The sequence below is a fragment of the Notamacropus eugenii genome, chromosome 1 (assembly GCF_028372415.1).
Source record: "Notamacropus eugenii isolate mMacEug1 chromosome 1, mMacEug1.pri_v2, whole genome shotgun sequence".
NCBI classification, from domain to species: Eukaryota; Metazoa; Chordata; class Mammalia; order Diprotodontia; family Macropodidae; genus Notamacropus; species Notamacropus eugenii.
The window spans coordinates 702,565,750-702,577,363 of record NC_092872.1 but is presented as its reverse complement, the minus strand read 5'-3'; the positions used below and the strand labels follow the sequence as shown (position 1 = coordinate 702,577,363).

Sequence of the window (11,614 nt, the reverse complement as noted above, 5' to 3'; positions counted from 1 at the left end):
TATGAGGCAAAGTTCTCAACTGAGAGGTTGGGGAGAGGAGGAATCATGGAGGTTTGAAGAGGATTAAAAATATTTGAAAGAGCTGCAATGGTCCATTAATTAAAGAGGTACGAAAGGCTATAATGAGTTGGAGGTACAAAAGAATTGCCTTGCTGCAGTGAGAGTCCAGTTGAGATTGTGTAACACAAATTTATAGTGGACCTACTCAGTATAATTTTGCCAGCTTCATTCAGCATCATATGAGTAGTAATGAAAGTAGCAGCTGGTGGTAGAAATCCAAGTCTGAGTCTTGGAAGGGCAAAACTGGCATTAGGATAATGGGGCAAGGCACTTGAGAGAAAAGAGGAGTAGAATTCTCTTCCAAGCCACAGTCCTGCATCACCACCTTGTTAACATATCGAAGTAGATGCTATATAGGCATCTCAAAATCAAACTTATTGTCTCAAGCAACTTATCTTTTCCTCCAAAGTCCTTCCTTTTCCCCAACTTATCTAATTACCACCAAGGGTACCACCATCCTCCAAGTCACCTAGGCTTAAAACCTTGGTGTCTTCCTTCACTTCTTATTTTTAACTCACCCCACATTATTCAATTGCCAAGTCCTATACTTTCTTTATTTACATATCTTGAAAATGTCTCCTTCGCCACAGAGCCACCATCCTACTTCAGTCCATCATAACCTCTTGCCTTGACTATTTCAATAGTTTTCTAATTGGTTTCCCTGCCTCAAGGCTCTATCTGCTCCAATCAATCCTTCACTCAATGGATAGCCAAAATGACTTCCCTAAAGCCCAGGTCTGACCATGTCACTTGCCTACTCAAAAAATTATAATGGCACCCTATTGCCTCCAAGATCAAATATAACTCCTTTGTTTAGCATTTAAAATTGCTCATAATCTGGTTCCTTCTTATGTTTCCAGTCTTTTGATACATCACTCCCCTCTACATGTATACTGTAATCCAGCTATGCTGGTCTATTTGTTTTTCTTCATACAGGATTCTCTATCTCTCATCTTTGCATTGGCTGTCCACCATGACTAGAATGCTCTTCTTTTGCATCCCTGAGTCTTCAAATCCCTGGATTCCTTTAAGATTAAGCCTAAGGACAACCTTCTCTAGGAGTTCTTTCTTGGTCCTTCCAGCTTTTCCCTCTAAGGCTACCTTCCATCTACTCTCTATATCAATTATTCTTTTTTATTTACATATTGTCTCTCCCATTAGAGTTATGATCCTTGGGCAGGGACAGTTTTTACTTTATCTTTGTAGCCCCAGGCAATACTTAGCACATTGCCTGACATAGGAGCGCTCAATAAATTCTTGTTGATTGATTAATATCAGTATATCCAAGTTAGATATGAAATAAATAGGAATAATGCTAGGGGCTCGATCTGTGATTTCATTGACATAGGAAAGTCATTGTAGAGGAAACATGTTCTACCAAGTCAGGTGGGCCTCTTCTCTATGCTTAGAGAATTGTTTAGAGAAGGGATGTCAATGTCATGGCTCCTTGGCTGCAAATGTCAGCAAAACTCCCCTGTGCTGTCTATACCAGATTAAAATTTAATTGGGAAATGTTTAACAAAATTTTTAAAAAATACAATCAAATATAGATAATGTTAATTTGTGGTTTTCTAAGTTAATATGTGGCCCATATTTCTATTGAGTTTGGCCTGGTCCTATCCAACTTTTTTTTACTTATTTCTGTCCTTCACAAACTCTAAACTTGCCTTCTTGTTGACTTCACCCTATGTCATTGAAATCACAGTTCTGGCTCCTATCCTTATCCCTATATATCTCACCTTGCAGTCTCTGATTTTCTTAAAGATTCAGATCAAAAGCCAGTTTTCCTGCAGCTCCATTAGTAGCTTCCCCTCCAAGGAGTCCTTGTATGAGTTTTTAAACTATATATGTGTGTATGTTTTCTCTCTTAATATAATGTAAGCCCCCTGAGGGAGGGACTTTTGCTTTTGTCTTTGTATCCAAAGTGTTGAGTATGGTGCCTGGCATATAGGTTACATATTTGTTATTGATTGATTGGGAGTTTCTTATAATGACGAGATCACAAATTCAAATCAAAACAATACGTGTGTATGTGTGTGCATACAAGGTGATCCGAAAGTTTTAGTGCTGTTTAAAGCTTTAATAGTTTAAAACTTCACTAAGACTTTTGAATTGTTCTGCAGATGTATGTGTGTGTATGTATATACATATATACATACACACACACACACAAAGATGTACATATAAAATGTGTTTATACATATACATTTCATAAACACCTGCATATGTTTGTACATGCATATGTGTGTATGTGTTAACTGTGTTATATATGTACATGCATGAGAATATCCACACCTATATGTCTACTTCACAGGATTGTTGTGAAGTTTGAATGAAGTAGTTTGTGTAAAGCATTTTGTGACATTTAAAATGCTGTTCAGATGTTAGATATTATAAATGTAAATCATTATTGTATGCATTCCTCATCTGATTATCCAGTTAAACATATGTAATAAGACCCTATATCTGGTTCCCCTGTGGCATATAAAAAGTTTGAGAGACATAGTTTCTGCATAATTAAACAAATAGCAATCATGCTAGGCACATCATTAATAAAGGGGTCAGTGACACTCTTGAATGCCAAAGACCCCTCAAGGAAAGCACTCAATATTTATATGCCCTTGGAAGAGTGGGTGTTTTTGAGGGTGACAATCAACTCTGATTACTTAGCCGTGAGAGAATGAATACTATAATAAGAGGTGGGCTAATTCTAATGAGGGTCTGGGGGATGTGACTGATCAAAGAGACTTTCCTACAGCCATGTCATCTTGTCTAGGTAATCTGGACAAAAGGAGAAATCCACGCTTACCCAGAACTGTCTGAGTAAAACACAGTGGTCTGGAACCACCCAATTCACCTAGTTTTCCCGATTGGTGGGATCTGAATAAAATTTCATCTGTTTATCAGCCCTCCCCTTCAAAGGCTGACGGAATAACCTGCAGAGATTGATTTCTAAGTGAGGAAAGGAAGGGAAAAAAACCTTAGTTTTAATTCAATAATTGCCTATTAATATAGGAGAGAAATAATCTTTCTCTCACCCCTATTGACTCTGCATGTGTAAACCTGCTCTGGACAGCTAAATGCTATGCTCCTTGAGGGCAGAGAATAGGTTTCTAATGGTGCCCATAGGTCACACATCCATCATCCCCCTGACATCATCCTTACCTGCAGAGCACTTTTCTAGTTCTCTGTCTAGAATTTCTTGGTCTTCCCCAGAGAGAGATAATTAAACACAATATTTTATTTGAAAGAAAATGTCAGCATCCTTGAAAAGAACAATTGCTTCTCCATTCCGTTTAGTTATCCCTCCCCCTTCTCTTTCCTTCCAACCACCTTAGCTTCACAATGGACTGTTTTTCCTGTAAGATTTTTGTTTTTGTTAGTGAAATAAACCCAAACTGTTTTCTCAAGGCCTGCCAAACAGCTTAAAACATAATACCATTAAATTTGAGGTCCTACTGGGAAAAGTAATGCAAACTTAATTAAAGTTAACCAGAGGTTTTGCTCTCTCCAGATCCCTGTTTGCTGTGTTCAAGCTGGCTTGTAAAGGTGGACTAACTCTGCTGATTATACTAGAAAATGCTGAGTAGGATTGAAAGATTTTGACTGGGTTGATGGGGTGGAAATATGGGAGACAGATGCAGGGGATGTTCTTATGACATTAGCTACCATCTTAGGCTACCATCTTGAATTTGGTTCAGCTTCCCTATTAGAGACTTGCTTAGGGAGCATTCATCATCCAGTAAGTAAAGTGGAGACTTGAGTAACGACTTCTAAGAATTAGAACTGAAAGGGATCTTGGAAGTCATTGAGGATGAGGAAACTAAAGCCTGGAAAGGGGAAATGACCTGCCTAATGTCACATAAGAAGTAAGAAATAGTTTAGGATTTGAATGCAGGTTCTCTGGCACCATATTTAGAACACTTTCTTCTACCCTACGTTGCCTCTTAAGAGCTGTTGGAAAATGTATCATCCTTCATTTAACCTGTTGATGAGTCTGCCCCAAACTTAGGTAGGTTAGTTTTTGGCTGACAGGTAAGTACTCCACCATTGGAGTACTCAGTCTTTCCAGTTTTTTAGGATCCGGTAGAACTTGACTCTAATGACTCGCCTTTAGCAGAGGGGTCAAACATGTTGCCCATGGGTTGTATGTGGCCCACAACACTCCAGATTAAAATGTCATTCCTATCTGATTTTAGTATGTTGATGTATTGATTAATAAAAGAGAAATATATAAAATATGTGAATTTCTAAGTCAACACGGAGCCCACAGGAATTCTTATGTATAGTTTATTGGCCCCCTTTTTTATTTGAATTTTGCTCCTTTGCATTAGAGAACCCAGGGGCATCTTGGCACCATTACTAAGCATTGGAAGAAGACTTTGGGGGGTTAGGCACCTGTAGAATGGGCATCACTAGGAGGGGAACCATCACCAGAGACCTTGTAATTGGAGGTTCAATGATCATTTGTTGGGAATGTTGCAAACTTCCTGTTCAGATTTAGTCTAGAGAGTGCCTGTTTTCATTCAGGAAATGACTTTGTTTTCCCTTAAGAGAAGATAGATAATTTCAATTACCCAGATAATTGCCAGCTCTTAAATTGAATGAACATGACCTTAATATGAGTCTTATCAGATGAAAAGAAATAATACGTTATCCATAACTTTCAGCTTCCTAAGATACATGACAGTGACTTGGATTCAGCAGAAATCTGGGTGTGAGACCAAATCTGACACTCACCATTTGGGTGCATCAGTGTAGAGAGGCCAAATATGTCAGAGAGTCCCTTGGGGAGCTCAAAGGACTCATGGACAAATCTTTAAACCTGCCTGAGCCTCAGTTTCCCAGACTTTAAAATGGAATGCTAATGCCTATTCTCAGAGATTTCTGAGGATCAGATAAATTGTCATTCAGTTGTTTTAGTGGTGTCTGATTCTTTGCAATCTCGTTTGGGTTTTATTAGCAAGAGTACTGCAGTGATTTGCCATTTCCTTCTCTAGCTCATTTTACAGATGAAAAACTGAGACAAATAGGTTAAGTGAGCGGCCCAGGGTCACGCAGCAGGTGTCTGAGGTCATATTTGAACTCAGGCCCTTTTGATTCTAGGGTTGGCACTCTATCTACTATGCCACCTAGATGCTCTATTAGATAAATTAATCTGTACAAACTGCTTTGTACAAATTTCAGTATAGTATAAAGGGTAACTATTCTTGTTTACAGCAAAGTATTAGACAGAAGGGGGAATCAGAAGACCTGGATGTTCAAACTGGCTCTGCCACTGACCCTGTGGATGCACCCTTGGCAAGCCCATTTCCATATCTGGGACTCAGTTTCCTCAATCTATAAAACAGGGGAAGGAGTTTGCTCTAGCAAATGGCACGTTCCAGTCTCTCTAACATTCTGACACTCTCTAACATTCTGATAGTCTCCATTTTAAGATGCCTTCCTGTCCTAATGAACAAGCATTGATTTGATGCTTACTGTATGCAAAGCACTGTAACAGTTTCTGATTCATGCCTGATGCTATCCTGACTGTGATGTGCAGTTGGATTGATAACCTTAGATTTCATCCATGCATATATGTATGTATGTATCTCTTAGATAATGAAAAAAGTAAATGAGTAGATGCCCAGGATTGGTCAGGATGATCAGGATGAGAAAAGTAGGCTGGATAGCCTTTGGGAAATTCTCATCATGATCTGAAGTTTCTTTCTGAAACAAAAACTCATCTTTTAAATATTGATACTGGCAACTTGGAGGTATGGTGGACAGAGTGCTTGGTTTAGAGTCTGGAAGTTTTGAGTACAAATTCAGCCTCTGGCACTTCCTAGTTGTGTGACCCTGGGCAAGTCACTTAACCTGTGTCTGCCTCAGTTTCCTCATCTGTAAAATGGGGCTAATAATTGCATCTGCCTATCAGGGTTGACATGAGGATCAAATCAGGTAATGTTTGGAAGGTACTTTGTAAGCCTTAAAGCACTGTGTGAACGCTAGCTAACTGTTCTTCTGATGTTGTAGGGACGCACGTCATACAATCCTAATCTCCAAAGGACTGAAATTGAGTGTTCAGGCATTTATTGTGCACCTTCTTGTGCTAGGCAGCGTTTTCAGTACCAAGGATGCAAAGACAAAAAGTGAAAGAATCCTCGTCCTGGAGGAGTTTACAGCCCAATAAGGGAAACCACCAAATGCAAAGACAAGTATGTACAAAATAATGTGCGGAGTAAATACAAAGTAATTAATATTATCATTTTTCTGGGGAAAGTAGAAATAATTTGGAAGACTAGGAAAGGCCTCTCACAGGAAAGAGAACCTGAGCTAGACTTTGAAGGAAGCTGGGTATTTTTTTTTTCAGGTTTGCAAATTTAATATGAATTCAGGAAAAAAGAGAGGGATGAGCCCCAGGGGGTGTGGAAGGTTCACAAACACTTTACCAGTACAGTTCCATGGCACATAGAACAACCAAGGGCCTGAGACTTCTGACCTAGGAAATTACCCCAGACAGGATGTGTGATGCTATACCTGCTCCCTCTACTCTAGAATTAGGTTGTAACACTAACGGACCTGTTGAGAACCTGATCTGACAGAGCCAAGCTTTTAAATCACAGAGATTTCTTTCTATAAATCACATATGAAGAGGGAGGCTGGAGTTGATGCATGGCATACATAGCTAATGGTGCCAAGGAACAGTACTTACTTACTGTCTGTAGTAGAAACTATGGAAGAAGGTGAAGAGACAGGTAAATCCTGTGTGTTTATTGCTACGGGAACAAGCTCAGAGTGTCCAAACAGGAATGTTCTCTCCTCCTTCCCCAAGTCTTGGTAATTCTAAATTGAAGGCCTCTAAGATGTGGCTCTGCCTAGGACAAAAAGATGTTGAGGCTGGGCCTGGTTTGGTTGGTACCAGTACTCAGAAGTCACAAAATAGCTCCACTTCCCTGCCCAGAAAAAAGGGCTAATTGATGCAAAAACTTTGAATTTCAGATTTTTCTGAAAGATAAATTTGAACAAAAGCCTGAAACACTCCCTTCCCAAACCCTGCTGCTTCAGTCACAACTCTGAAGTTAGCTGAATCCCTGGAAGGTAGGCATTGTAGTGGGCTCTCTCTTCCAACAAAATACAGTCAGGATCCACTTCAATGTTCTTCCTCCTTTTCAAAGTGCATCTTAAAATAGATGATAAAACCATCCCCTGTACTTCCCCCCTCCCCAGCTCAACTGCAAGGTTTACAAACCAAGATTTCAATTCCAATACGTTGTTTATACTCATCTAGATGAGTACATGCTCAAGCCTACCCATTAATTAAGGTAACTGATTCTTTATTTTTTATTTTGGAGATTAAAGACCCTGTAACTCTTTAATCTTGAAGAACTGGTATAAGATCAGCTATGCTGTCCACATAGAAATCAGGAACCATTTTGTTCCTGGAGGAACAGTCACTTTGCTGGTTGCCTTTCACGTCCTCCAGGCTGGAGACCCCAGTCAGAGTCAGGATGGTCTTGAGGCCGCAGGTAACCCCCAGGAGGATGTCTGTATCTAGACGATCTCCCACCATGGCAGTGCGATCTGGATTGAGGCCGAACTCCTTGGTCACACAATCGAAGATGAATCGGCTGGGCTTACCTATGATCTCGGCTTGCCTCTGCGTAGCCGTCTCCACTGCTCGGACTAGACAGCCAGCACCTGTGTGTGCATGATAGTATGATGAGATGATGGTCACTGGCCTGGGACCCTCTGACTACCCCTCAGCCACAGACTTGGGGGAGAGAGTGTCCTAGAGTGGGATGACTCTTCCCTTCCCACCTAGAGCTCAAGTGAGGCCACCAGGCGCTCTCAGCCTGCAAGAGGGTCCACGGGCAGACAGCCCCTCTGGAGGACCTCTGCCTGGCCTGGATAGGGGAGGGGTCCTTCTACAGGCCAGGCACGTTTCCCCAGGGTTCTGGGCATAAGGAACGTCCTCCCTTGACCCCCCTGGGGCTGAATTCCCTAGCTCAGCCTGGGGCTCCTTCCCAGGCTCTCTCTCTCACACTGACCAGCAACGTATCTCCCGCCCTCCACCGGGTTTCGGTTGTCCATGTTGGTGCCCACGAAGAGGCAGCCCGGTTGTTGGAGGTAGCGGACAGCCTTGGTGAGCTTGGCGAAGCTGAAGTGGGGGTCGAAACCCACCACCACGGCGCCCACGCCGGAATCCAGGGGCTCAGCCAGCCAGTCTCCAGGGCCCACGCCCCGCAGTGGCTCGGGGCCCACGCCCACGCTCGAGATGCCCACGGCCTCCAGCTCGGCGGCCAGGGCCGGGCTGCCCAGCACGTAGGCCTTGGCCGGGACCTCGCCGCCCTCCAGGCGCTGCCGGAGGTAGAGGGCGGTGCAGTAGGCGGTGCAGAAAACCTCGTGGCCGGCGGGCTCTGCAGGACCCCCAAAGCCCAGGCGCTGCAGCTTCTCGGCGTAGGCCACGCGGGTCTGGCTGCTGTTGTTGGTCACGAAGCCCAGCCGCTTGCCCTGGGCCCGCAGTGCGCTCAGGGCCTCGGGTGCGCCGGGCACCGCGCTCTCCCCTCGCCACAGCACGCCGTCGCAGTCAAAGAGCAGCGTGTCCACGCTGGCCAGCAGTCTCCGCGCCCGGTGGGCGCTGAGCCGGACGCAGCGGCCGTCGCCGCCCGCCGTCGCTGCCCAGCCTGCTCGGCCTCCTAGCCCGCCTGCCCAAGCTAGGTATTTGTTGAGGAGGAAAGGAGAACGTTCCAAGAGTAGGAGACCCAGCCTGGGTGAAGGCATGGAGGTGGGAAACACTACACCCAGAAAAGGACAGAGAGGGGAGTCTGGCTACATTGTAACAGGGATGAGGAGTCGCGTGGGATCCGTTTGAAAATGGAGCTTGCCCGCAGATTCTGAAGGGCTTACAGGTAGTTTATAGATTAGCCTCGAGGCCAATAATAAAGGAACGAGGGGCTAATAGTGAAGCGAATTGGGCAGCTAGGGGGTGCGGTGTATAAAGTGCCAGGCCTCGAGTCAGGAAGATCTGAGTTCAAATGTGGCCTTACTCACTTTCTACCTCTGTGACCCTGGGCAAGTCACTTAGCCCAGTTTGCCTCAATTTCCTTACCTATAAAATGAGCTGGAGAAGGAAACGGCAAACCACTCCCCCAATCCTGCCAAGAAAACCCCAAATGGCGGCATGGAGAGTCTGAAACAACTGAACTGCAATAACAAGAAAAGCTCAAAGGGTACATAGTAAGGCTGAAAAGGCTACAATGCGTTAAAAAAATTCTGCAGGAAATGCAGCATAAATGATGTCATCAGGGAAATGAATGATGGGGGTGAAAATGGGTTGTTCTGTTACTGAGAGGGAAAGATAAGCCATGTGCCCGGGGTTCATCAGTATCCATGTGACATCAGAGGAAGATGTCCCATCTAATTGAGCAACTCCCCTATGGTGGATTTATGGGAAGACACGACAAGAGTCCATGGGAAAGGCAGGCAGGGATGGATTGTGGTATGCACATTGGTGATGAAATCCCAGATATGTCAGAGCATCAAATTATAAGTGATTTATATTCCCTAAAGGAAATTAACTGAGGCTTTTAAAGTAAAGGAACAAAGGAATGAAAAACTTTATCCAAAGAAGACTCCTGAGTGATCATATATATGTATATATGTATGTGTGTATACATACACATATACTTATATATACACATATTCATATATAACCTAATATACACACATATACACATACATACATTTATATGTAATGTAATATACACACGTATATAATCTAATATCCACACATATACATATATACGCACATACATTTATATATAATCTAATATATAGCCACATATATACATATATCCCCATATACATTTGTGTATAATCTAACATACATACATATACATACATATATTTATATATAATCGAATATATACATCCACATATACATCCACATATATACACATTTATATTTATATATATAATATACACACATATATACATATATCCACACATACATTTACATGTAGTCTAATATATACACACATATACATACATTTATATATAATCTAACATATACACGCACATATCACACACGTATCACTTAAGGTTTGCAAAGTTCTTTACATATATCACCTCATTTGGTTCTCATAACAACCCTGGGAGGAAGGGACAGAGCTGAACTGACTTGCCCAGGGTCACACAGCCAGTTTAGTGTCTGAGGCAGGATCTGAACTCAGATCTTCTTGATTCCAGGTCTGGCGCTCTATCCCCTGTGCATTCTATTTGAGGGGAAAGTGGGATTTTAGTACAAAGTGACTGACTGGTTATTTTGCTTAGGATGCTCAATTTACATATGGCTCCTCATTGTTTACCAAATACAATCTAGAGTCCTTATCCAGGAATAGAACCTCCCCTCCCCACCTCTCAACACTCATAATGTGGCTCCAGGCTGCCTTTCTCACCTCCACTCATCCAGTGCCCAGTGCAAGTGTATTTGTTCCCTCTGCTGGGAATCCTTCCATTTCTCTCTGTTGACACACTCCAAGTCCACTTCAGTTGTCACCTCCCGTATGAAGGCTTCCATGATCCTCCTCAGTCCCTTCCCTCCCACCCCAAAAGGAAATAATCCATTCCTTAACTGATTTCAAAGCATTCTGTGCTCCTCTTATGTAGGTATCTTATTATACACACACACACACACACACACACACACACACACACACACACACACACATATTGTATTTATTTCTGTTTGGGTCTAATTGCTTGTTATAGACTGCATGGATCTAGAAGGCAGGGAGCTCATCTTTGTCTGTCTCCTAGGACCTTTCAATGTACTTATGATCATCAGATTTAATGCTGAAAGAGACTAAACATCACCTATTCCAATCCCCTCCTTTTAGTCCCTCGATAAGCATTCAAACACTTTCTGTGGGCAGGCACTGGGATACAAAGGAAGGCAAAAGATGATCCCTGCCTTTAAGGAGAAATATGCAAACAAATACGTACAAACAGTATGTACAAATAGGATAAATCAGATAACAAATAGAGGGAATGCACTAGAATTCAGAGGATTTGGAAAAGTTTTGTAGAAGGTGGGATTTTAGCTGGGACCAAAAGGAAGCCAGGAGCAGTAGATGAGGAGAGAGAGCATTTCAGGCATAGGGGATGGCCAGTGAAAGTGACCAGTGACCAGAGTTAAGAGATGAAGCATCTTGTTTGTGGAACAGCTAGGAGGCCAGTGTCACTGGAGGGAAGAGAATGTGGATGGGTGTAAATTTAGAGAAGGATGGAAAGGTCAGGGAAGGGATAGCTTATGGAGGAGCTTTGAAAGCCAAAAAGAGGGTTTTGAATTTGGTCCCAGAACTGATTTGGAGCCACCAGAGTTTATTGAGGAGGAGGCAGGGTAGAGGGTGGAGCCGTGGATCTTTTAGGAAGATCTCTTTGGTGGCTGAATGGAGGATGGATTGGAGTGAGGAGAGACTTGTGATAGGCAGACCCCCCTCAGGTTATTGTAATAATCCAGATGTGAGGGGGTATGAGCCTGCACCAGGGTGGTGGCTGTATTAAAGGA

General features: G+C 42.8%; 1 protein-coding gene across 1 annotated transcript; it reads right to left on the bottom strand.

Moving 5' to 3' along the window:
- Positions 1-6,795: 6,795 nt before the first annotated feature.
- Positions 6,796-8,951, bottom strand: LOC140521332 (glycerol-3-phosphate phosphatase-like). Its single transcript, XM_072636259.1, has 2 exons — positions 8,094-8,951; positions 6,796-7,743 (listed from the first exon to the last, which is right to left on the bottom strand). Exons 1-2 carry the CDS (start codon positions 8,824-8,826, stop codon positions 7,418-7,420), a joined length of 1,059 nt encoding a protein of 352 aa, XP_072492360.1. The 5' UTR covers positions 8,827-8,951; the 3' UTR covers positions 6,796-7,417.
- Between the last annotated feature and the right edge of the window lie 2,663 nt (positions 8,952-11,614).

Bases quoted from the DNA above. Each gene is read 5' to 3' on its own strand.
- LOC140521332 (XM_072636259.1), bottom strand. From the start codon at position 8,826: ATGCCTTCACCCAGGCTGGGTCTCCTACTCTTGGAACGTTCTCCTTTC. The intron at 7,744-8,093 runs GTCAGTGTGAGA...ATGCACACACAG, and splicing joins GGGCGGGAGATACGTTGCTG to GTGCTGGCTGTCTAGTCCGA.